This window comes from Arachis hypogaea, chromosome 14, assembly GCF_003086295.3.
Source record: "Arachis hypogaea cultivar Tifrunner chromosome 14, arahy.Tifrunner.gnm2.J5K5, whole genome shotgun sequence".
In the NCBI taxonomy this organism is placed as follows: Eukaryota; Viridiplantae; Streptophyta; class Magnoliopsida; order Fabales; family Fabaceae; genus Arachis; species Arachis hypogaea.
The window spans coordinates 136591451-136618230 of record NC_092049.1 but is presented as its reverse complement, the minus strand read 5'-3'; the positions used below and the strand labels follow the sequence as shown (position 1 = coordinate 136618230).

The following is a 26780-nucleotide window of genomic DNA, read 5'->3' as shown; positions in this document are numbered from 1 at the left end:
AACATTTGTTTTCAAATCCAAATTTTATTTTGCTTTTGTTCCCATCTGCAACGTACAACAATTACAGCTGTTACTTCCTATGCGTTTTCAAAGTTGGGATTTTTATTTTTTCAAGGTGCAACCTTTACACTTCTCTAAGTTTATAATAACTTCCCACTGCATGCATCCATTCACACCACACTCTCCACTCTCCACTCTTTCATCTTCTCCGAACCAGTGCTTCTATAAATATGGCTCGAAAGAAGAGAGTTGCTCACAGAGGCTCCCACAGCGGCACCCACCGTTCTGATCACACACACTCTTCTCCCTCTCATTCCCCCACTCATTCCTCTCCATCTCCACCACCAAACCCTTCTCCTGACATGGCCCGCACGAAGACCACTGCTCGCCGCCCTGGCGTTGCCCCTCGCCCTACACCTCCTCCTCCTCCACCAAACATGTCTCAGCCTAGTTCTTCCAAACCTAGCTCTTCCAGAGGAAAGAGGCCTCTTCACGAAGACGAAGAGACTCGCCCCACTCAGAATCGCCATACTCGCGGTACAGTCATTGGCTTTGACCTCCGTCCTGTTGCTGAACCTAGACTCTCAAATCCTATTGCTTACAAGTCATTTTATGCTGATTTTCCTGATGAGTCCTTTGATCGTCGTCGTTTTCAATCTCTCATGAACTATCTGTTTTTCTGCAAAGATGTTTACAAGCGTAAACTCTGTCCCTCGAAGCTTGTCAATCTTGACAAACTCCATAGGAAAGGCCTGAACTTTACCCCATTGTTTGCATATCAAGGTTGGACATCCATACTGTCCATCAAAGAGAAAATTTACCCTGATTTGGTAAAACAGTTCTATAGCAACATGTCCTACAAAGAAGGGAGAATCGCCTCTTTTGTTAAAGGCAAAGTGATTATTCTTGACAAATATCACCTAGGCAAAGCCCTAGATTACCAGGATCGAGGCCCTGATGTCTACACCTCTGGTAAGTGGGACGAAACACTCAATGTTTCATACTTTGATGCCCTAAGTACTGTCTGCATTAATATCCCTCTCTTAGAAGGTAACACTCCAACTCATAAGTCTCTTGGTCCAGTCCGTGCCCAGCTGCATAGGATTGTGAACCATGTCATCTTGCCTCAGAGCGGCTCTTTTCAACGCGTCTCATTCTGTGACACACTGGTTTTGTATGCACTGCTTTCAAAAATTCCCATCTCTTTTGCTTACTTACTTGTAAGGCATATGTATGCTTGTGTTAGTACTAAAAATGCGTTACCATATGGCATGCTTCTTACAAAAATTTTTCAATACTACAATGTTGATTTTGGGGCTGAAATTGCCATAGATTGTAACTCATATATTAAAGGGGGTGGTGCAGTAAAGAAAACAGCTCCCAAGCGTCGCCAAACTGATGACAGCACTGATGTTCCCTCTGTTGATGAGGATCCTCTGATCCCCCCTTCCACATCCACTACAATCAAGGTCATGACCCGCATTCTGAAGAATGTGCTTGAAGAATTTATCAATCTGACTGACCTTCTTCTCCATCATGGTGCTGAGCGCAAAAGGAATCAAGTTTTGGAGGAGAATGCTCTTAAGAAGACCAAAGGAAGGATTCGCATTCTGAGGGACTTTGTGGAGGATGTTGAGGTTGGCCTCACCACATCTGACAATGAGGGGGAGGACGATGGAACCTCTGATGAATCCAACTCTGATGCCTAGCTCTTGTTATCTCATATGCGAATATGACTTGTTTTCATTTTGAACTTGTTTATTTTACTTTCTTTTGGATGACTGTAACTAAATCACTCTGCTACTTGGACTAATTGCACCAGCCACTAACAAATTTTGTGCAGGTTTTTCCTTTCCTCCCTTGATGACAAAAGGGGGAGAAAAGAAAAGGAATGTTAGTTTTGGCTTAATAGTTAAGAACAATGTTTTGTGGTGCTATGATTTATCATGTTTTGCTATGATTTATCCTGTGTTGTGCTTAGTGTTAATTGCTCTGTGCTTACATTACTGTGATATAGCGTTTGGAAATATTGGTCTTGGCTGTTTTTAAGTTTTGTTCAGGAAAAGATGTAAGCCATGGTCAAGGGGGAGTAATGCTAGCATTCAGGGGGAGCAACTCACAATCCGGATGTCATCAAAGGGAAGTGTTCTTAACTCATTTAATTTTTTAATTTCCCTACTTTATCATGTTTGTCATCAAGGGGGAGATTGTTGAGCCTAGTTTGATTTTTGTTAAGTTATGATGACAAACATTGTTTTGGGTGGAAAGCCCAATATAGTTTAATGAGAGTGTTAGTGATGCAGGCCCAAAGTATCCAAGTTCAAAATTGCTTTAGTCCAAGTCCAACAAGTGCTTCAGCAATGAGCCAAAGCTCATCCTCACAGCAACGTCCATTATGTTATATGGCTTACTAAAAGCTAAAGGAAGACAGCTGGAAAAAAGAAAAAGGACAAGTGTTGGTATAATAAAGCAACAAGGATAGCTGGTACACTATCATCACTCCAAGGACACAAGGGAACAACCACTAACTCAAGGACATCAGCTGAGCACTGCTAAGGATCGTGGTTGAGCAAAACACCATCGAGCAAGAACACACAGAAGCAGCTAGGAAATGGAGCAGAATGGAAAAGAGGAACATGCCAAGGATGAAAGAAACACCAAGGACAGCAGAGGTAGTGGTGAAGCTCCTCGGACAGCAGAGGAAGTGGAGCAGGATGAAGAAAGGACTGCATGCCATCAAGGACCACTCCAACGGGCAGCAAGGAAAAGAAGAAAGGAAGAAGCTACAATGAAGCCTAGCTGAAGATATAAAAGAAGCTTCATTCCCATTTCTGAAGACAAGAAAGAAAGCACACACATTCAGAGCATCATCTCTAACACAGAGCTGGAATCTCTTTCTTCTACTCAAGCTTAATTCTGATTTATTGTTATGGCTGTCTTGCGTTTTTCTTTGTTTAAAAAAAAAGGCAATCATGTGAGGATCAAAAGCCAAGAGAGAAAAGGCAAGAGTGATGCAGAAATAGCCACTGTTTATTTTTTGATGTAATCTGGGTTTATGAACTAGGATTAGTTCCCCTTTCCAAGTTGGGTTAGCACTTGGTGAGAATTGAATCTGTGTAGATTCCCCTTCCAAGTTGGGATAGCACTTTGGGGTTGCTAAGCTTTGGTGAAGAAAGCTTAGGGGTAGATACTAGTTGAATTAGGGAGTAATTCAATAGTATTGGTGTATGTAACCTGAGAATTATAGTGAAAATTCCACCATGGTTTGTGGTGGAGACTGGATGTAGGATTCATGGCACAAAGAATCCGAACCAGGATACATGCTGGCCTCTTTCTCCTCTTCTCTGCACTTTTAATTTTCTGCGTATGAGACTATTTCAAATAATCTCCTGCAACTCGAGCAACAGCAAAAACAGAGTTTGAAACTTAAAGTTTTAAGCTAACTTGATTCAACCCCCCCTTCTCAAGTTCAACTAGAATCATCAATAATTTTGAAAATGAGATGAATGGCAACATTTTTTCTTGCTCAAAATGCACGCCAATATTTCTAGCTACTTCTCATAATCCAGAACTGTTGCAAGTAGCGTAAGAAGCACTACACAAGTATCAAATAATTTTTGAGAAAATTGTGTAATGGACTTGTATGAAAACCCCACAGAATGGTAATGGTGGAATTTATATGTCCCTCACAAAATGATAAATCGTGTTAAAGACCAATGCATATTATTCTAAAGAATAAATTGCCATTTGTATCCATGAAAGATACGAAGCTGACAAATGTATCCATATAAGAATAAAATGACAATTGTACCCACGGAAGATAGCTTCCATGTGCCAAGAATACCCTAACGGACCAACGTCCGGGTACTCTTGGCACACGGAATCCATCTTCCTTGATTATAATTGTCGCTTTATTCTTATATGGGTACATTTGTCAGCATCTGTATCTTTTATGGGTATAAATAGTAATTTATTCTTATTCTAAAAAAAAGTTATTTTATTTCCTTAAATAATATAAAATTAAAGCACCAATGCAAAGATATCTGAACTCTCTTCCTGTATAAGCCACAGTGAGTTTACTTAGAGTCAATGATATGAAACAAATTGAAGAGAAAAAATTAAGTCTAACGATAGAGTTTACTTATCATCACTATTGTCTATTGGAATTTAGCATCACCATCACTGCTTCACTATAAAAACCCATTAGAGTTTCCCAAACATTCCATCCACTGAAACCTACTGCTATACGATCACAATAATGGGGTTCTTATGTTCTCTTACTTTCTCCATACAGTTTCTTCTTCTCTTCTCATCTTCCCTCTTCACAAACTGTTTTACTTTGAATCATTCAACTACAACTCATCATCATGAGTGCCATCAACATGAAAGCAATGCCTTGCTCAGCTTTAAAAAAAGCTTCATCATAAGTAAGTCTGCTTCTTACAATCCTTCCAGTTATCCTAAAACTCTTTCTTGGAGTCCTTCCACAGATTGCTGCTCCTGGGATGGCATTCAATGCGATGAGCTCACGGGTCATGTCATTTCCATTGATCTTAGTAGCAGTCTGCTCTATGGTTCCATGGATCCCAATAGCACCCTTTTCTCACTTGTGCATCTTCAAAGCCTTGATCTTTCAGACAATGATTTCAATCACTCGCAAATTCCAGCAAGGATAGGCGCCTTGTCACAACTGAGGCATTTGAATCTTTCTCAATTTGGTGAAACCACATTGTCAGGTGAAGTCCCAACTCAAATTTCCCATTTGTCCAACTTGTTGTCCCTTGATCTTCGCAGCTATATTGAACAGTTTGATTATCCATTAATCAACCGTTTACAACTCAAGGAATCCACTCTGCGAAACTTAATTCAAAACTCAACAAGACTAGAACAACTTCGTCTTAATTTTGTCACCATTTCATCACCATTACCTCACACACTCACGAACCTTACATCTCTGCAAAAACTCTCTTTTCGCCAATGTGAACTATATGGTGAGTTTCCTATTGGAATATTCTCTCTTGCAAACTTAACATCTTTGAATTTTGAAAGAAACCAAAATTTGCAGGGCACATTACCTGCATCCATTGGAAACCTGACCAATTTAGCTTCCTTGGCTCTTGGAGATAATAGCTTTCATGGTGAAATCCCGCAGTCTTTTTTTAGACTCGAAAATCTTGTAACTTTAGATCTAAGTTCTAATTTTTTCGAAGGCCGCCTAGCACTTGACATGTTTTTGAAGCTAAGGATGCTTGAGGATCTTCACTTGTCTCTCAACAAATTGTCCTTGTTCTCACAAAACAGGGATGTCAATGTCACAATCCTTCCTCCAATTCAAGAGTTAGGATTGAGTAGGTGCAATTTAGCTGGGGAAGTTCCAACTTGGATAATGAATCTAACCACTTTAAGTTACTTGGATCTTTCTCAAAATAATCTTCAAGGTGAAATTCCATATTTCTTCTTCAAGTTAGAGAATCTTACAGGTCTTGATCTAGGTGCTAATATGTTGGAAGGACAGATTGAGCTTGGCATGCTTTCACAGCTCCAAAAGCTTACTTATCTTGGTTTAGGCAGAGGCAACAAATTGTCTTTTGTTGAAGGGAAGAACACTACCAACGTAACATTTCCTCCTCAAATTCAATCATTGGATTTAGGGTCATGTAACTTAGTTCATTTTCCCAATTTTATACAGCACTTGCAAGAGTTGACTAATCTTCACATAACACAGAATAGCATAAAGACTATACCGAGTTGGATATGGAATAAAACAACTCTTCAGGGTTTGGAGATTTTCAACAATCTATTGATAGGAGAAATATCCCCCTTGATATGCAATCTACAATCCCTTATATATCTTGATTTATCTTTCAACTACTTAATTGGGATGATTCCATCATGTTTGGGAAGCTTTAGTCAATCTCTTCAATATTTGTCGCTCGCAGGAAACAAACTGATTGGCAATATTCCTCAAACTTATGAGAAAGGAAATGCCCTTCAGTGGATTGATTTTAGTTCTAACAAGTTGTATGGTCAATTACCAAGAGCACTTGTCAATTGCAGAATGCTAGAGTCTCTTGATGTGAGACATAACCATTTCAATGACTCATTTCCTTTCTGGTTAGGATCTCTTCCTAAGTTAAAGGCTGTTTCTTTACGTGATAATCAATTTCACGGAGCTATAATGTGTCCATTGAAATACAGATTTCCTCAGCTTCGAATCATTGATCTTTCTCACAATGGTTTTTCAACAAAATTAACATCAGAAATAATCATGTGCTTCAAATCGATGATCATATCCGACAAAAGACAACTGGATTTCAAGGACTTGATTCCTAGTAAGAATATGTTCATAGATATTGATTTGTCTACATTTTCAATGTCCAACAAAGGAGTTGTCATGGATTATCTTGGGAGTCAATACCTTCATCATATGGTAGCCATTGATCTTTCAAGTAACAAAATTTATGGTGAGATTCCGGATATCATGGGAAGTTTGAATAGGCTTGTTGTGCTCAATTTGTCCAATAACATGTTTACTGGCAGCATCCCATCTTCCTTCGGAAAGCTTTCAAATCTTGAAGTGTTGGACCTTTCTCTCAATAGCCTGTCAGGAAATATTCCTCAACAACTCACAGGGCTAACCTTCTTGGATTTCTTCAATGTGTCTTTCAACAATCTCTCAGGTCCAATCCCAGAAAATGGACAACTTTCCACATTTGATAATAATTCATTTGAAGGAAACAAGGATTTGTGCGGGATTCAATTGTTGAAGAAATGTGAAGATCCTCCTAAGCATCCATTGCAAAAACCTGATGGTGATCAAGATTCTGAGTCAGGATCTTTCCTTGAATTGTATTGGATGGTAATTGTAATTGGATATGGGGGTGGCCTTGTTGCTGGGTTAGCACTGGGAAATGCTTTCGCTGTAGATGTTTTTAGGTTGCTGCAAAAGATCTTTTAAGTCACAAGTCTAGGTGTTGGTCTTTTCATGTGTGTAATCTTATATTATTTTTATTTTTGTGCTTGCATTTAAAATTATTGTGTTTCTCTTATGTAAGAGTCAGCTATATGTAAACCCAAATAAAATTAGGCAAGATAAAAAGATAAATATAGTATGTGATATATCTATTTTGTTTTTTGTTTTTTGTTTTTTTTTTTTGAAATAAGAAAAGTCATACTTTGTATTCTATGATATAAAAAAGATTATAAGTTGATCAATTGAACCAACAATAATAACAAAAATCAGGTTTTTCAATAAAACTAAAATTACATTCGACATCGAAATCGTAAATGTGTGAGAAGGAAAAAAAATATTAATATAGAAATATAGTAAACAAAAATCTTTTTATAAAAAATGTTGCTAACAAAAACAGGAAATTTCTTATGCTTTTCTTTCTTTTTTTTTTCCAAGATGAAAAGTCAACAACACCATAGAAGAAAGAAAAAGCAATAATGATCAATCTCTCTTTTTTATAGTAAGAGAACTAATTTTTTTCATAGGAATTGAAGGATAATAGAAAATAAAATTACAACACCCCCTGTAAATAGGGACAATAACCTTGTAGAGAACATAGAAGTTTCGGGTATTATTTAGTGTATAAATACTAAATAGAATTATAGATATGTGTATGGACCAATAAGGCATATCTCAATAATAATAGAATAACTAAGTGTTTACTTTATGGTTCTGTTGTTTATCTTCTCCTCAAAAGAGCGTTGAACTCTTCTTATATGATATCAAGAGCAAGGTTCAATCATGGCCTTAGCAATTAATTTCGGGAATTCAAAGAATTCTCTCTTCTCAATTCTAGACAAGTTAGATGAATCTAACTTTGTTATTTGGAAGCAACATGCTTTGTTCGTAATCAGTGGACAAAATCTCTTAGGTAGCATTTGGTGGAAAGATAGAGACGGAAAGACTGAGACTGAGAGACAGAGACTAAGAGACAGGGATTAAAATAAATCTCAGTATTCTGTTTGGTGCAAAATAGGAGATAGAAATTGAAACAAGAATGAAACTCTAATTTAATTTACACAAAGGGTAAAATTGGAATTAATTAATTAATTGAAATGAAAGTATTTTAGGTATAAAATGTTATTAAAGTTTCAGTTTCCATTTCTAAAAATTTCAGTCCCCTGTGTCCCTACTTTTTGGAAGTACTGAAATACTGAAATTTTAGAGACAGAGACAGAAATTTTAGTACCAGTCTCTGAACTAACAAACACGATACTGAGTCTCAGTCTCTCAGTCTCTAGTCTCTGTGTCAGTACCTCAAAACAAACGCTACCTTAAAGATTATATCATTAAAGGTAAAACTCCATCTCAGTTTGATTCTGAAATTTTGAAAGCTGCTGGTACTGTCTCTTCAAAATACACAAAATAGATGTTACAAGATTACAATTTTAGCTCTTGGATTCTTGCTTCGGTGGATTCATCATTCAAGAATTGAGTTGCACATTGTGCATCAGCATTAGAAATCTGGTAGACTCTTCAATTGCATTTTGCTGAAATCACAAAATCCAAGATCAAGCAATTAAAGAATCAACTTAAGCGGTGAAGAAAAAGAATCTTGAAATTACAGAATACCTTTTTCAGATAAAAAAATTGGTAGACTCTTCAATTGCTATTGGATATCAGATTACTAATGAGGATTACATTGAAGCTATTTGCAAAGGGATTCCTGAAGATTATTCAAGCTGCATCACCTTTGTTCAAGCAAAACCTGAACTATTTAGCATAGGAGAAGTCAAAAATCGGCTATTCTCTCATGAGGATACTCTTGAGAATTTTCGATCAATATCTCTCTCTTTGGTTCAAGCCAATTTTGCTCAGAATTTTTCATCCACACAAAGAAGTTATGCTAGAGGATTTGGTGGAAGAAGAGGAGGCAATCATGGAGAGGTGGAAGAAGTTCTTGGCAACTCAACAAAAGGCAAATCTGTCAAGTCTGTAATAGACCAGGTCACATTGCTATAAATTGCTATTTTTGATTTGATCATAGCTATCAAGGCTCTCTTCAATCATGCCAACCACCTCCACCCTCTACATCTTTTCATCAACCACAAACCTTTCTTGCTACACCATCAATGAATTCAGACTCAGGTGCAAGCTATTTATCATCTCACAAATGACAGCTTTAATCTGGTATTGAGAACTCTCTTATTGATTCACTTATTTGTATAAATTACTATTTTTTAAATAAAATATATTTTGGATAATATGGTTCATATGGTCTCATGTGGATTATAAAAATATTGTCTAGTCACTGAGTTGCAAATTCATTCCGTTTTTCTAAAAATATTTTTCAAGAATGAATATTCGAACATGAGACTTTCTATTCAAGAATAATGATCTGCAATGGATACCTAGTTCTTCTCGAGTTCCTAGATGTTATATCCAACCATATTGATCTATTTTATGCTTTTGTTAAAAATAATATGTAACTATTCATTTTAGTAATTGTAAATTTATTAAAAATATTTGTAACTTTTTTATTCAATTTATATTTAAACTTGTTAGATTTGTTAGGAGACAATTTTTCTGAATGCCAGTCATGACTCATTTTGGGTTGTGACACTCCTTTTCAAAAGCTGTTTTATCACTCCCATTTATTAAAAAAAGTTTAATTAAGTTGTTTATCCAAACACAAAATAACCTATTTATGAGCTGTTTTAAATATAAGTCCTTATATTTTAAGTTCTTTTTTCAAAATAGTTTAACTAAGTTGTTTATTCAAATTGTGCCTAAATCCTTTTCATGATGTTAAAAATATTAAAATCAAAAGAATATTTTTTTTAAAATATATGCGGCCAAAGATCTAATTCTGTTTTTAACTATGAATTTTTTCAATTGGCGAAAAAATATTCAATTAATTCTGATATTTTTATATTAAAAATTATTAAATTATAAAATTAAAAATAGTATAAAAATTTAATTAAAAAAATAAAAATATAAAAATCTAATTATAAATTTAATAAAAAAAAATAAGAACTAACATAATTAAACCTTTATTCTAAAATACTGTTCTTACGATGTATCTTGTGTCACTTCTATTCTTAATATATAAGAGTAGATACACAAGTTTACCCTCATTACTTTGAAGCTATTTCTCTTAAAGCCATGTCAGCCACATTGCTTACTTGGCAAAATGTTAGAATCAACCAATTAAATCTTGCCAAATCAACTCTTATTTAAAAAAAAAAAAAATACAAAACAAAACTAAAAAACACAATAAAAACCAACAACTTAACTTTTTTCAAATCAATCCTTATTTCTAAAACAACAAAAACACAAATTAACATTTACCCAAAAAAACCCCTTACCTTTCTCATACTTTTAGAAACCCTCTTCCTCTTCGCACCTCTCTGTACCATCCTATGAGCCATTGTTTTTTCCTACCTACATCCTCTTCCGGTCCCATGAGCCATTGTTTTTTCCTCTAAACAAATTGTCCATCGCGATATCCATCTTCGGTGGAGCCGCATTGCATAAATTGCAGAAACCAGGCTAAACTCCACTCCTCCTGTTGCGGTTTCCTGCCGGAGCTCGATTTTGGATCTCAGGCCAACGTCACCATTCTTCCCAGGTATTTTCCTAAAGATTTTTAAATGTCTTTTACTCTTCTCATTCTATTGTTATAAATAATATTTTAATTGTGAAATCATTGCAAGTAGTACAGGTTTATGTATTCCTCTTTTTTTAACAGTTCTGTCCAACAGTCACAACTAAAATTAATGTGCATTTAAAATTATTCCACAATCTACATTTATGTGTTCCTCTTTTCAAATTGTTATTCCACATGTGCAATATTGCTTCCACAATTTACTTGGAATGGATTATCATTCTTTGACCATGTCTTATTCTCTTTGTTGTAGAAGAATTTGCACTGGTAATGACAGACTGGAAGAGTTTATACCCAAAATTGCTAGATTAAGGAGGCGGAGAGCAATCCTTTCAAAAAAAAAAAAAAAGACAAGATATGTGCCTCCAACATATAATTCTGCAACTTGGTTTGTTTAACATAATTTTTATTGCACTTTTCTTATTTTATTGTAAGTTGATTCATAAGGCGTTTTTGATGCCTATTTTAAAAATGTAGAAACACAATTATTTGAAACACTATCTATCTAATTCAGACAAGCAAGAATGAGGAAAAAGTAATAACTCCGGTCAAAGATAAGTGCCAATTTAGCTTCCAGTTCAGGTTAGTACAAAAGAGTCTTATAACATATTTTGTAACACCTAACTATTAAAATGTCACGCTTCCGGCTGCGCCACTCTAATAGCTCGAGTATTACGACGACTTTTTAAATATTTAATAGTAAAACATGAGCCTGTTTAAAACTTAAAAACCGAATATTCAAAACTTCTATCCATCCATTATAGTACTGTTTACACTACTTACAAATAATACATAAATATATATACATCATACCAATATGCAAACTTCACATATCAAAACTCCTATCCCTCTTGCAAAAACTGCTAGAAATAAAGGCGAGGGAGAGACAAAAACTAAGATAATACAAAATAATGACGAATAAACAGAAAATGAATATAACTCTTCTAAAGCTCCGTCGCCCATATCCTGAAAAGGGAAAAACCTGTAGGGGAGTGAGAACATCGTCCTCGAAAAGGTTCTCACTATAGGGTTACAGAATTGTTATAGTAAGACATGAGAATAAAACCGTTTATTAAGGTACAGTGATTAATAACCGCCTTATGCTTCTTTTCAAAACCAAAGATTTAATATTCAAAATCCGAAATTCTTTCTAAAAGGGAAAGCTGTTAATTTCTCATAAATCTAAAAGCCTTTTTTTTTTTTAAAGTTTTTCCTAGACAGAATGAATGACCAAACTGTTCCAAGCATAGGCTCATTAAGTCTATGCTGAACCAGTTTAGTTTTTCATACTTTTCTAACCCAAAGCACAAACCAAACACAGCTTTCAGCCCATCTCATAATCAATCACGGCTCTAGGCCCAAGCAACTCAATCAACAACCAATTCATCATAATCCAACTAATTTTCAGTCACAAACACAAATAAGAAGATTCAAACACAATCAAGCAGCTATGTCAAGTAGAGCAATTAGCAATTAAATATAACTATTCACATAGGCAAACCAATTACAATATGCACACCCAAACAATGTCATATAAGTGCATATGATGCATGCCTGTCCTACTGGCCATGAGCTCACGCGTCGGTTATATTGCCAGACCCGACTCGGATAAGCGGGATTAAACCACCATCCTTATCCGTAGGTTCCACAAGCAAGCGGGATTAAACCACCATCCTTGCCCGAAACACGCAAGCGGGATTTAACCACCGTCCTTGCCAAATAATTTATCAGTATGTGAGCGGGACAAAACCACCATCCTCACTGCAGGCGGGACAAAACCACCATCCCTGCACAACGGTTTACGCACTGAGCAAGCGGGACTATACCACCATCCTTGCCAGGCCAGAAATCCTCATCATATTTTCAATAATATCCATAATCAATCAGGCTTAAAATCTTATTTCAAAATAAATCATTCTTGCCCCCATTTACTTTCAATAATCAACATATTCAAGGGCCACCTTTCCTCAATTCAATTTCCTTTCAAAACAAAGTCGCCTTTAAATTCTCTTCTGAAAACTCAAAATCATTCATTCTAAGTCAGAATTTGGTCATCAAACTCCTCAACAGTCTCAAGACTTTAGGGGAAAAACAACCGACCTCATTTCCATAAATTCAGTAAAGATTCTTAAAAAAATCATTGTTTCCTTAAATTGAGTTATTCAAAGAAAGTTTCTAAACCAAATCAAGAAATTCCAAACTAAGTTTAAAATCCAAAACATGTTTAAAATACTAGGTTCCAGATCAATTCCATTTCGTTCTTAAATCAGTAACCTTCCCAAAAGTACTTCTTAAGTCAAACTTCAAAACACAGGTTCTTTCATATTTAAGTCGATCTTAAATATAAACTTCCTGTAAACAGATTAAATTCGAAATATCTATTTCTTAATAAATCAAGAACAAAGTAATGGAACTTCTCAAATTCATTCTTTTTCTAAATCATATTTTAAAACAAAATCTTAATTTTATAAAATTTCGGCAGCATTTCCCCTAAAACTTGGATCTAGCCACCCTTTTCGGGTCCCAACCAAACAAATCCTCAACTCTTTCCAACAGGTTCAAGACCAAATCAGTTTTCCAAATAAACCAAATCCAGACTTTTAAATATCAAGAATCATTTCAGGCCAAACCAATCAGAAATCTCAATTTTAACAAAATTAAACATTATCTCAGTTAAAAGACAACCATACTCATCCAAACAAATCAAACAATGCATAAGACTTACATAATCACCAGAAAAGCATTTCGCTCGTCATATCAATTTATAACAATTCTACTTTAAAATAAATTAGTTTTATAAAATCCCCTACCTCGAGGAATCAAGCCCGCAGTGATTTTAACGCGATAAGCCCCTTTTTCCCCTTGGCTGCAACAGTAACGGCTGCATCCACAGCTTCGCTTACTTCCGCAATAACAGCAGTAGCTTTAATTGTAACATGCAACCTTGATAACCCAATCCTAAATCATTAATATAGCGAAATCTTTAATAATATATAATGGAATACTAACGACAAGGGTTCGAAATAAAATATACTTACGATAATAGCAGAACGGAGCAGCTGCAATCCCGAATTGACCTGGCAGAAGCTCCGATAGCGGCCAGAAGCTTCGGTGGCTCAACAGCAACCTTAATGTCGTTGCACAAACACAGGAACACAACCCTACGTAACCAACATCTCAAAATCTCTAATAGGCTATAGCTGAATATTGATTTCAAAGGTTCCAGAACGAAATGCTTACTGAGAAGACAGGGGTTCCACCGACGGTGACTGAGAAACGGCTCGGCAGCGGCAGATAAGGCACGGCGGTGACTAGCGGTGACGAACGGCGGGTCTGACAGTGATGAGAAGGCCGCGCGAGATTCCTCTTTTTTTTTTTTTCGCGAGTCTGACTCCCGGTGGTGGCTTAATGACGGACCGGTGGTTCTGTGGTGACAGTGTAGCAGGATGCAACGGCGGCCTCCCTCCACCGGTGGCTACGGGACGCGAACGGCGACTGCGACGAGGCTGGCTCCATAGCGCTGCAGCTTAGGTACGGTGACTGCCCTTGGTGGCGGTGGGCTCGCAACAGTGACGCGACGACTTCCTTCTCTCACCCGTGAGCTCTCTCTTCCCTCTTCGCGAACGGCGGCGGCAACAACGTCTGGAGGTGGCGGCGTGCTTCTCTGCTCCCTCAACTCCACACTCTCTCTCTCCCTCGGATCTCCCTCCTGACAGCACAGCAGCGGCGACGGTGGCAGTGATGCCCACCGACGCCGTCTCCCTCTCTTTCCCCTTCTGCTCTCCCTCTTTTTCTTTCCCGTTTTCTCCTTTTTCTTTCTGCCGTTTCTTTCTTTCTCTCTGCCTGCTGCATATGTGTTTGGGGAAAGGGGGGGGGGAATAGGGTGAGTGCTGAGTGGCGGTGAGTGTGGGTAAGGATTAGGGTAAAATTAAGGTTAGGGTTTGTGTATGAAATTGGGGATTTTGGGATTAATTTGGATTTGGTTAATTTTAATCAAATTAGGGTATAGAATGTTAATTTAAAATCTAATTTAATCCTTAAAATTATTTTAAAATATTATTTGTTGTATTAAAATACCAATTGATTTGAAATCAAATTCTTTAATTGAATTTATAAGATAATAAGATTTATTTTCTTTATTCCTAAAACTTAAAGTATTAAATCATAGAAATATCAATTATTTGAATTAAATCACATAAAAATTCTTGTCATTCCATAATTACTAATTTTGTAATTTAAATATAAAAAATAATTCAATAATTATAAAATTTGGTAAAATTCTAATTAATTATCAAAACTTGATTTAATTTTTTATTTAATTAGCTTTAATAAAATAATTTTTGAAAATAGAATTTCTAATGAATAAATGAATTGAAATTAATTCATAATAAGATTTATTTAAAAATTCTGGGTCTTACATCCTATCCACCTTATAAAAATTTTCATCCTCGAAAATTGATACAAAATAAAAGAGATTTTCATATTACTTCACTCTTGAACTTATTTAAAGAAATGGCAACAAGTCCTCAATATATATATATATAATTTCAAATACCAGGATTTTCATATGGCATAAAAATATAAAGGATATAAGTATGAGGTGAAACAGAAGTTACAAGACAGGTTTGATGTACAAGATGATATGTTTCAAACATGTAATGGTAAAGCAATGCGGGAAAAGGTTATAACACAAGCTGGGGTTAAAATGATGTGCTTAACGTCCACATACTGATCTTATATCAACTTTAGATATTCAATTATTCAAACTTCAACATAATTTATCTCCATCATTCTTAACCGTACTTCATTGAGCAACTCATCCGAAGGTTCTCAACTTTGTTAAACACTTTGCAATCCTTACTATTGGTTATAAGTCCCACATCAACAAAACTCTTTCACGTAAAACAAGGTTTCACAACTCCCTGTGATGTCGTACACTTATGAGTTTCACCTTTTGCATTCACCAAACGTGTCCTAAAGGACTAATGTGTCGTTTACTAAGTCTAATGGTCGCACAAAATGCCAAAACTAATCTCGAGTATACTTAGAAGGATAGTGACCATAGAAAAGGAAGAAAAATGACAAGGACCGTGTTCGCGAGAATTTGAAAGAATTGTTGAAATCACAAGTAGACAAGGATGAACAAGTAATAAAGAGTGCTGGAAAGAGAGTCAACTAATATCTTTAAGGGTAACTCTTGAATCGAAGAAATTTGATAAGACCAATAAAATGAAAAACAATGCAGTATTTTGAAACGAATTCAAGCTGAATTACAGAAGTGTAAAATTATAAAAGGTTAACCAGAGTCAATGATGACGCTCACAAGGTTTAAAATTTTATGATTAAGAACACCTAATACATTTAAATATAAAGACTGAAAAACTTAAGGAAAATCACCTCAAGTTCTAAAAGAAAAGATATGTAACTCGCATTTTGCAAAAGGATGTCAAACATATATTAAATCTGCAATATGGTCAAAAGAAAATTTAATTGCATTTCGTCCAAACAGTTTCCAAGTAAAAGACAGAATATGAGGTTTTTTTTTTTTTAATGGGAATCAATTGTGTTAAAGCCAAAATATTGTCTCACCATTCTCGAAGGACATATAGGTACTAAATCAAATAATGTCGTGCAATGAAATCGCGGCAAAGTCGGAAGGAGTCAAATTTTGTTAGAAAAGGAGAATCTGGGGCAACGTTTTAAATTACACAAACTTTCAAAGTTCATATTCAAACTCCATTTAGAAAAGAAATTCCGAGGTAAAATTTGCTTATAAGTCACTAAAGGAAATAAGTGATGCGTTGTAAACAAACAGGTCTCCGCTAAATAAGGAAACTTTTCAAAACTTCATTTAAAATAGCACATGCCAATTTTAAAAATAATTTTGTCAAATTTAAAGAATAGCTATGGATGCATTTAAGCGAAAAAAACTTGATTTAAAATTTCTTAAGGGAATCCAAAATTTTCTTTTATTTTATTTTTTTTTTTAAAATTCACACCAAAACTTCAAGAATACACTTGAAATCGTCATCATCTAGGGACATTCAAGAATATTAAGATGTACTGAAAAAGAAATCAAGTTATACGAGGAAGAATCCTAAATCAAGGGAGTTCAAATAAGATTCACGAGGCATGAGACATCAAACAAGCTTTCAATCGATTCAAAAGAATACAAAACTTGTAAGGAAAGATAACTCAATCAATAGTGAATTTTTGAGAAAGAACCTCTGACTAAACAAAGAAAAATAAGAGGACAAACGATGCACTTGATGGAAACGAATTTGAGTTGACTCGATGAGTAAGAGATTCACAAGAAAAGGAAAACTAAGACTATTGGTGATGTTCACAAAAGTAAGACAGTAGTTAAAAACATAATCAAATTTGACATTCACAAAAATGAAAAGCTTAAGGGAATTGGTCCGTTTATAAGAAGAAAGACATGAGTCCGACATTTTCAAAAGAACAACAATTACATAGACAATGTGTTATACTAAACCAAATTCAAATTAAAAATAAATTAGATGAAGTTTATTAAACGAAATTCAATTGAAAAAAAAGCAAAAATCTTTCTTTGAAAAAAAACATCTAAATACATAATCAAATAATGATATTTGTAGAAATTGTAATATAGTTGTTAGAAAATCAAGTTGTATTTCTAAAGTAAGTACATTTTCATAAACCAGTAAAAGAACTGATGAGGTATTGGGAGTAAATAGTTTTTAAATTGTATAAAGAATTTCAAAGTTTCATATAGAGAAAGCTATATTGAATCAAAAACAATTTTATAAAGGCTTCAAGAATAATGGTTGTAAATATAGTCAAGTAAGAAAAAAAATTAAATCACAACTTTAAAAAAATTCGGAATAGGAACTTAAAAAGGTACACTGCATCAAAACAAGTTTAAAGTTGTATCAAAGAATACATGAACCAAGAAGAAGAGTTTAAACAAAGGAGGTAGATAAACCCAGGATTTCAAACAGACATATGTAGATAAGAATCAAACGAGAAAGCATATGAACAGAAGAATGGGGTTGCGAAAACATCAATTCACTTTTCCGAAAGAAATAGCAGTTGAGGATTCCAAGGTAAATTTATGAGAGAACAAGTCACATGACATTCACAAAGTTCAGAACACCTAACCGAGTAACTTCGAAAATTAGTTTCTAACGTCCCCAAAACCCGCGACTCGCGTTATCTGACTCGCATATCGTCTATGATAACCCATTAGTGCTTCCATATAAATAATTTACTAGTGTTAAGCCGGCGAAACTTAACACCAGGAATTATTCAATGCAAGACTAATAGCATTAATCAATAGACCGTCATGTGCATAAGCTCTAATTCTCGTTATCTGAACGAGACCTATTACATGACAGACGCTCAGAGTATGTAATTGAAGCATAGTCGGTCCATTCTTCAGGCTCTACAGGAAGGACCACTCTGATACCATATTGTAACACCTAACTATTAAAATGTCACGCTTCCGGCTGCGCCACTCTAATAGCTCGAGTATTACGACGACTTTTTAAATATTTAATAGTAAAACATGAGCCTGTTTAAAACTTAAAAACCGAATATTCAAAACTTCTATCCATCCATTATAGTACTGTTTACACTACTTACAAATAATACATAAATATATATACATCATACCAATATGCAAACTTCACATATCAAAACTCCTATCCCTCTTGCAAAAACTGCTAGAAATAAAGGCGAGGGAAAGACAAAAACTAAGATAATACAAAATAATGACGAATAAACAGAAAATGAATATAACTCTTCTAAAGCTCCGTCGCCCATATCCTGAAAAGGGAAAAATCTGTAGGGGAGTGAGAACATCGTCCTCGAAAGGGTTCTCACTATAGGGTTACAGAATTGTTATAGTAAGACATGAGAATAAAACCGTTTATTAAGGTACAGTGATTAATAACCGCCTTATGCTTCTTTTCAAAACCAAAGATTTAATATTCAAAATCCGAAATTCTTTCTAAAAGGGAAAGTTGTTAATTTCTCATAAATCTAAAAGCCTTTTTTTTTTTTAAAGTTTTTCCTAGACAGAATGAATGACCAAACTGTTCCAAGCATAGGCTCATTAAGTCTATGCTGAACCAGTTTAGTTTTTCATACTTTTCTAACCCAAAGCACAAACCAAACACAGCTTTCAGCCCATCTCATAATCAATCACGGCTCTAGGCCCAAGCAACTCAATCAACAACCAATTCATCATAATCCAACTAATTTTCAGTCACAAACACAAATAAGAAGATTCAAACACAATCAAGCAGCTATGTCAAGTAGAGCAATTAGCAATTAAATATAACTATTCACATAGGCAAACCAATTACAATATGCACACCCAAACAATGTCATATAAGTGCATATGATGCATGCCTGTCCTACTGGCCATGAGCTCACGCGTCGGTTATATTGCCAGACCCGACTCGGATAAGCGGGATTAAACCACCATCCTTATCCGTAGGTTCCACAAGCAAGCGGGATTAAACCACCATCCTTGCCCGGAACACGCAAGCGGGATTTAACCACCGTCCTTGCCAAATAATTTATCAGTATGTGAGCGGGACAAAACCACCATCCTCACTGCAGGCGGGACAAAACCACCATCCCTGCACAACGGTTTACGCACTGAGCAAGCGGGACTATACCACCATCCTTGCCAGGCCAGAAATCCTCATCATATTTTCAATAATATCCATAATCAATCAGGCTTAAAATCTTATTTCAAAATAAATCATTCTTGCCCCCATTTACTTTCAATAATCAACATATTCAAGGGCCACCTTTCCTCAATTCAATTTCCTTTCAAAACAAAGTCGCCTTTAAATTCTCTTCTGAAAACTCAAAATCATTCATTCTAAGTCAGAATTTGGTCATCAAACTCCTCAACAGTCTCAAGACTTTAGGGGAAAAACAACCGACCTCATTTCCATAAATTCAGTAAAGATTCTTAAAAAAATCATTGTTTCCTTAAATTGAGTTATTCAAAGAAAGTTTCTAAACCAAATCAAGAAATTCCAAACTAAGTTTAAAATCCAAAACATGTTTAAAATACTAGGTTCCAGATCAATTCCATTTCGTTCTTAAATCAGTAACCTTCCCAAAAGTACTTCTTAAGTCAAACTTCAAAACACAGGTTCTTTCATATTTAAGTCGATCTTAAATATAAACTTCCTGTAAACAGATTAAATTCGAAATATCTATTTCTTAATAAATCAAGAACAAAGTAATGGAACTTCTCAAATTCATTCTTTTTCTAAATCATATTTTAAAACAAAATCTTAATTTTATAAAATTTCGGCAGCATTTCCCCTAAAACTTGGATCTAGCCACCCTTTTCGGGTCCCAACCAAACAAATCCTCAACTCTTTCCAACAGGTTCAAGACCAAATCAGTTTTCCAAATAAACCAAATCCAGACTTTTAAATATCAAGAATCATTTCAGGCCAAACCAATCAGAAATCTCAATTTTAACAAAATTAAACATTATCTCAGTTAAAAGACAACCATACTCATCCAAACAAATCAAACAATGCATAAGACTTACATAATCACCAGAAAAGCATTTCGCTCGTCATATCAATTTATAACAATTCTACTTTAAAATAAATTAGTTTTATAAAATCCCCTACCTCGAGGAATCAAGCCCGCAGTGATTTTAACGCGATAAGCCCCTTTTTCCCCTTGGCTGCAACAGCAGCGGCTGCATCCACAGCTTCGCTTACTTCCGCAATAACAGCAGTAGCTTTAATTGTAACATGCAACCTTGATAACCCAATCCTAAATCATTAATATAGCGAAATCTTTAATAATATATAATGGAATACTAACGACAAGGGTTCGAAATAAAATATACTTACGATAATAGCAGAACGGAGCAGCTGCAATCCCGAATTGACCTGGCAGAAGCTCCGATAGCGGCCAGAAGCTCCGGTGGCTCAACAGCAACCTTAATGTCGACGCACAAATACCGGAACACAACCCTACGTAACCAACATCTCAAAATCTCTAATAGGCTATAGCTGAGTATTGATTTCAAAGGTTCCAGAACGAAATGCTTACTGAGAAGACAGGGGTTCCACCGACGGTGACTGAGAAACGGCTCGGCAGCGGCAGATAAGGCACGGCGGTGACTAGCGGCGACGAACGGCGGGTCTGACAGTGATGAGAAGGCCGCGCGAGATTCCTCTTTCTTTTTTTTTCGCGAGTCTGACTCCCAGTGGTGGCTTAATGACGGACCGGTGGTTCTGTGGTGACAGTGTAGCAGGATGCAACGGCGGCCTCCCTCCACCGGTGGCTACGGGACGCGAACGGCGACTGCGACGAGGCTGGCTCCATAGCGCTGCAGCTTAGGTACGGTGACTGCCCTTGGTGGCGGTGGGCTCGCAACAGTGACGCGACGACTTCCTTCTCTCACCCGTGAGCTCTCTCTTCCCTCTTCGCGAACGGCGGCGGCAACAACGTCTGGAGGTGGCGGCGTGCTTCTCTGCTCCCTCAACTCCACACTCTCTCTCTCCCTCGGATCTCCCTCCTGACAGCACAGCGGCGGCGACGGTGGCAGTGATGCCCACCGACGCCGTCTCTCTCTCTTCCCCCTTCTGCTCTCCCTCTTTTTCTTTCCCGTTTTCTCCTTTTTCTTTCTGCTGTTTCTTTCTTTCTCTCTGCCTGCTGCATATGTGTTTGGGGAAAGGGGGGGAATAGGGTGAGTGCTGAGTGGCGGTGAGTGTGGGTAAGGATTAGGGTAAAATTAAGGTTAGGGTTTGTGTATGAAATTGGGGATTTTGGGATTAATTTGGATTTGGTTAATTTTAATCAAATTAGGGTATAGAATGTTAATTTAAAATCTAATTTAATCCTCAAAATTATTTTAAAATATTATTTGTTGTATTAAAATACCAATTGATTTGAAATCAAATTCTTTAATTGAATTTATAAGATAATAAGATTTATTTTCTTTATTCCTAAAACTTAAAGTATTAAATCATAGAAATATCAATTATTTGAATTAAATCACATAAAAATTCTTGTCATTCCATAGTTACTAATTTTGTAATTTAAATATAGAAAATAATTCAATAATTATAAAATTAGGTAAAATTCTAATTAATTATCAAAACCTGATTTAATTAACTTTAATAAAATAATTTCTGAAAATAAAATTTCTAATGAATAAATGAATTGAAATTAATTCATAATAAGATTTATTTAAAAATTCTGGATCTTACATATTCTGTTTTGTTTTTTGTATTGATTTTTGGTACGAATAGAAAAAAATTCTTTTGTAATTGTTTACGAATCATTACGTAGAATTTAAATAAAATATTTTGTATTATATTTAAAATCATAAAAATCGGTGAAAAAAGGATAATTTTTGGGTAAAAAAATCACATGAATATTAATTTTGCAATCTGTAGGAAAATATGGATATCTTTCCAATTTTATTGTGTAATAAGATTGTCCAATCCATTAGTTAAATCAAATTGTTGAGAAAGAAATTGAGAAGCCTATTTGTATCTTTAATACTTCATGGGATAATTTAAAAAAAAAATTACTTCAATAATAATTTTACAACCTTTGAAGAGAAAGTTATGTCTTAGATTAAGAAGTATTGTCAATTCAGCTTTCACTTTAGGTGAGTACAAATTATTTTATAACATGTTTTATTCTAATTGTTGCTACTCATAGTTAATTAATAGAAAAAAATCCGTATAATTTGTTGTAATTATTTGCTATGTAGGATGAAAATGAAAATTTTTGCATCTATCTATCTATCTATCTATCTATCTATCTATCTATCTATCTATCTAAAAGCTGATACCAACTCTCTCCACAAATTTGAGCCATCTTTTCTTTGCTAATGATGTCACATCAGCAATTCTAATGACTTGCCAAAAGATAAAAATCAACCAATTACTATTTAGTAAAATATTTTAAAAAAATTAAAACAAAAAACTCTTATTTATTATTATTCAATTGAAACATCAAGTACTAATTAAATGCAATAAACATACATTAAAAGTGTCATAATAATAATAGTTATAAAAAATTTCAGTTACAAATATTCAAATTTTACAACTTATACATATTAAGACTCTTACTACTCTTCATTTCTTAATCTCTCATACTAATTGTCAAAAATTCCTTAAATTTAATATAATACCCACAATGAGTTTAAGCTGTCTTTTCTTTGCTAATGATGCCACATCAGCAATTCTAATGACTTGGCAAAAGATGAAAATCAACCAATCACTATTTAGTAAAATGTTTTAAAAAAATTAAAACGAAAAACTCTTATATATTATTATTCAATTGAAACATCAAGTATTAATTAAATGCAATAAACATGCATACATTAAAAGTGTCATAATAATAATAATTATAAAAAATTTCAGTTACAAATATTCAAATTCTACAACTTATACATATTGACACTCTTACTACTCTTCATTTCTTAATCTCTCATACTAATTGTCAAAAATTCTTTAAATTTAATATAATATTTTTATATATTTTTCATTCTCATTTATTTATTTTTTAATTATTTACAAACAAAAAAACTACAAGAAAAGATAAAGTGTAGCCATTAATGTAAATCGAAAAAATGAAAAAAAAATAAAAATGCAGTTTTGTATAATTCTAATATAAATAACCTATGTCTTTTTTAAAAATAAATAAATTCAAAATCTATTTATAATATGTTCTCTAAAATATTTTTAATATAACATTTATTAAAATATACTATATAGTATAAATAATCTAACTCTCCGCGCATTGCGCGGTTCTCATTCTAGTTTCCCATAAAGTTGGTGGTCATGGCCTATATGTTGCCGGATACGTGATTATTCACCTTTGATTTCTTCATGAGAAAAGGACAATTTAGTCCCTGACCTTTTAAGCCTCAGACATTTTCGTCCTTGAGCATTGGAAAATACATTTAAATCCCTAACGTTCCTGAAAATAAGACCGATCAGTCCCTCCGTCCATGAGCCACCCTCAAAGCGGACGGAAAATACTGAGCTGGCTCCCCCTATGCTTACCTGGCTCAACGGTGTTCTCCCGTGGCACGTTAGTGGGATGGATGTTTTGAAAACGGGACACATAAGTCCCTCTCACTCAAGTAAAATGACTACATTGCCCTTAAACCATAATTCTATCCTCACCGCCTCTCTCCTCTTCACCTGCGCAGCCCCCAACCCTCCTCTCCTCACCCTTTCTGCCTTCTCAACTATACACACACAAAACAAATGTATTCACACACATGGAAGAGAGATCCGAGAAGGGAGATGCGTCGCCGGTAGGGTGTGGGCCGCCGTCACGCCATCGTCAAGCTGGAGGGAGGAGCCGTCGCCGCCATGCCTCACCGTCGATCTCCTCTTCACCTGCGCAGCCCCCAACCCTCCTCTCCTCACTCTTTCTGCCTTCTCAACCATAATAAAAGAAGAAGGGATTTTGGCTTTATAAATGAAACCAAACAAAAGAAGCCAATAATCTCAAGGGGAAAAAATTTTCTGGCCACAATGATCTTATTCCCGGTTAAATAAAAATTAAGCTTTTTTATTGCCGTGTTTTCTTAGCCTTCCAACCATGCATCAAACAATTTAGTCTTCAAAAAGAACCGAAGAAACAAGAAGAATTTTTAATACATAAATATGTCGAGAAAAGCAAGAAATTCGGTGGAGCAATTGAATTAAATTGTGAGAAGATGAAGGGAAGGGGTAACCGGCACAAGTCTTCTCTTTCATGAGCTTGTAGATGAGAACGGAGATTCCAAGGGAGTGGAAAGCTTTAGCGGCAACAAAAAGGTTGTCATGATCGTTAACGATGAAGCGGAGAAACACGAGCGCCGCCATGCCCGAAACGACGGTGAGAAAAGCCTTTACCTTCGGAGGCTGCCGCCGCACCCATGTGGTGACGACGTGGATCGACTTTTTCGGAGGCCTCATTCCTCTTCTGAGTCTCAGAGAGATGCAAAGAGTTTTCAACTTTTTTCCTTCTAAAATCTGAATTAGGGCGTAATTTGAGATTTATGCACTTCAACGGTTCAACTCTTCCTGCGCAGGTGAAGAGGAGATCGACGGTGAGGCGTGGCGGCGACGGCTCCTCCCTCCAGCTTGACGATGGCGTGACGGCGGCCCACACCCTACCAGCGATGCATCTCCCTTCTCGGATCTCTCTTCCATGTGTGTGAATGCATTTGTTTTGTGTGTGTATGGTTGAGAAGGCAGAAAGAGTGAGGAGAGGAGGGTTGGGGGCTGCGCAGGTGAAGAGGAGAGAGGCGGTGAGGATAGAATTATGGTTAAGGGCAATGTAGTCATTTTACTTGAGTGAGAGGGACTTATGTGTCCCGTTTTCAAAACCTCCATCCCACTAACGTGCTACGTGGGAACGCCGTTGAGCCAGGTAAGCATAGGGGGAGCCAGCTCAGCATTTTCCGTCCGCTCTGAGGGTGGCTCATGGACGGAGGGACTGATCGGTCTTATTTTTAGGAACGTCAGGGATTTAAATGTATTTTCCAATGCTCAGAAACGAAAATGTCTGAGGTTTAAAAGGTCAGGGACTAAATTATCCTTTTCTCTTTCTTCATTCTATTCTTTTGATTATTAACAAGTAGTCAAGTATCATTAATAAAACCGAGCAAATCTTTTATTTAGCTCCAATAGCATCAAGAATTCCTTGTTCATTATTACATGCCATGCTTACTTGTATAGTTTATGTTATTAGTATTTATGACATTATTACAAGTTTTACATCTATTAAAAATAAAGTCTCTATAGAATTTATAGTCTCTATAGAATTTATAATTGTGAAGCATCTCTTGCACCACGAATTTAGTTTTGGAGTTGAAAAAACTAAAAAGTAAAAGGATGAAAATCAAAACACTACTGTTAGCAAAAAGAAGGATACAAATTAAATGAATTATTTAAAAAAAAAGGAATAAATAAATAGACCTCAAAGCAATTTGTCAATTATATCTATCTAATCAAACAGAATAACATAAGTTTTTTGTTGCTTAAGTTATAATTGAAATAAATTTCATAGAAAGATTATTTAATTTAATTTAATTTAATTTCTTTCTAATCACATGTCAACCCTGCTATTTAATGATTTTTGGTTGTAAATTAAGTGTAAAAAAATTATAATTTTGTTGGCAATAATATTAAACATGCTACTACTATAACAACAAAGTCTTGTCCACTAGATGGAGTCGGCTATATGGATCAAATGACGTTATTGAGCTCTATCATGTATCATGTTTACAGAGAGACTGTTTACATATAGATCTCATTTGACCACCTCATAAATAATCTTTCTAGGTCATCCTCTACCTTTCACCCCTTATCCATCTTCCATCTCACTCACCTTCCTGATTGGGTGCTTTGTCAGTCTTCTTCTCACATGTCCAAACCACCTGAGATGCAATTCTACTATCTTTTCCACAATAGGTGTTACTCCAACTATCTCTCTTATATCTTTGTTCCTTATTCTATCCAATGTATCTGTATGACCACTTATCCATCTCAACATCTTTGTCTCTGCCACACTTAATTTATGTTCATGCTCTCCTTTGGCCGCCCAATATTCTGTACTATAAAGCATAACCAGTCTGATAGTAGTACGATAGAATTTACCTTTAAATTTTAAAGTCACTTTTTTGTCATATATGAAACCATACGCACTCCACCTTTTGACCAACCTGCTTGGATCCTATGATTTACATCTTGTTCAATCTCTCTATTATACTGTATAATGGATCCAAAATACTTAAAACTTTTAACTTTTCGTAGGATGTTTTCTCCAATCTTCACATCTATATTAGGGTTTTCCCTTCAGCGGCCAAATTTACATTCTATATATTCCGTCTTGTTACGGCTTATACGCAGACCATACACTTCTAGAGCCTCTCTCTATAAATCCAACTTCTTATTTAGATCTTCCATTGACTCTCTCATAAGGACGATATCATCGGCAAAAAGCATGCAGCATGGTACATGCTCTTCGATATACTCTGTGAGTACTTCCAAGACTAATGTAAAAAGGTATAGACTTAAAGACGATCCTTTGTGTAATCCTATACCGATAGAAAATTCCTCTGTCACACCACCTTGAGTCTTCACACTAGTTGTAACCCCATCATACATGTTT

The 26780-nt window shown here is 35.4% G+C and overlaps 1 protein-coding gene across 1 annotated transcript; it reads left to right on the top strand.

The window, feature by feature from the left end:
- The first annotated feature begins 4171 nt into the window (after window positions 1–4171).
- LOC112743310 (receptor like protein 27-like) lies at window positions 4172–7133 on the top strand. The gene has a single exon (XM_025792525.3). The coding sequence runs from the start codon at window positions 4259–4261 to the stop codon at window positions 6956–6958; it is 2700 nt and encodes an 899-aa protein (XP_025648310.1). The 5' UTR covers window positions 4172–4258; the 3' UTR covers window positions 6959–7133.
- Window positions 7134–26780: the final 19647 nt, after the last annotated feature.

Excerpts from the sequence above, each read along its gene's own strand:
- LOC112743310 (XM_025792525.3), top strand. The coding sequence starts at position 4,259 with ATGGGGTTCTTATGTTCTCTTACTTTCTCCATACAGTTTCTTCTTCTC.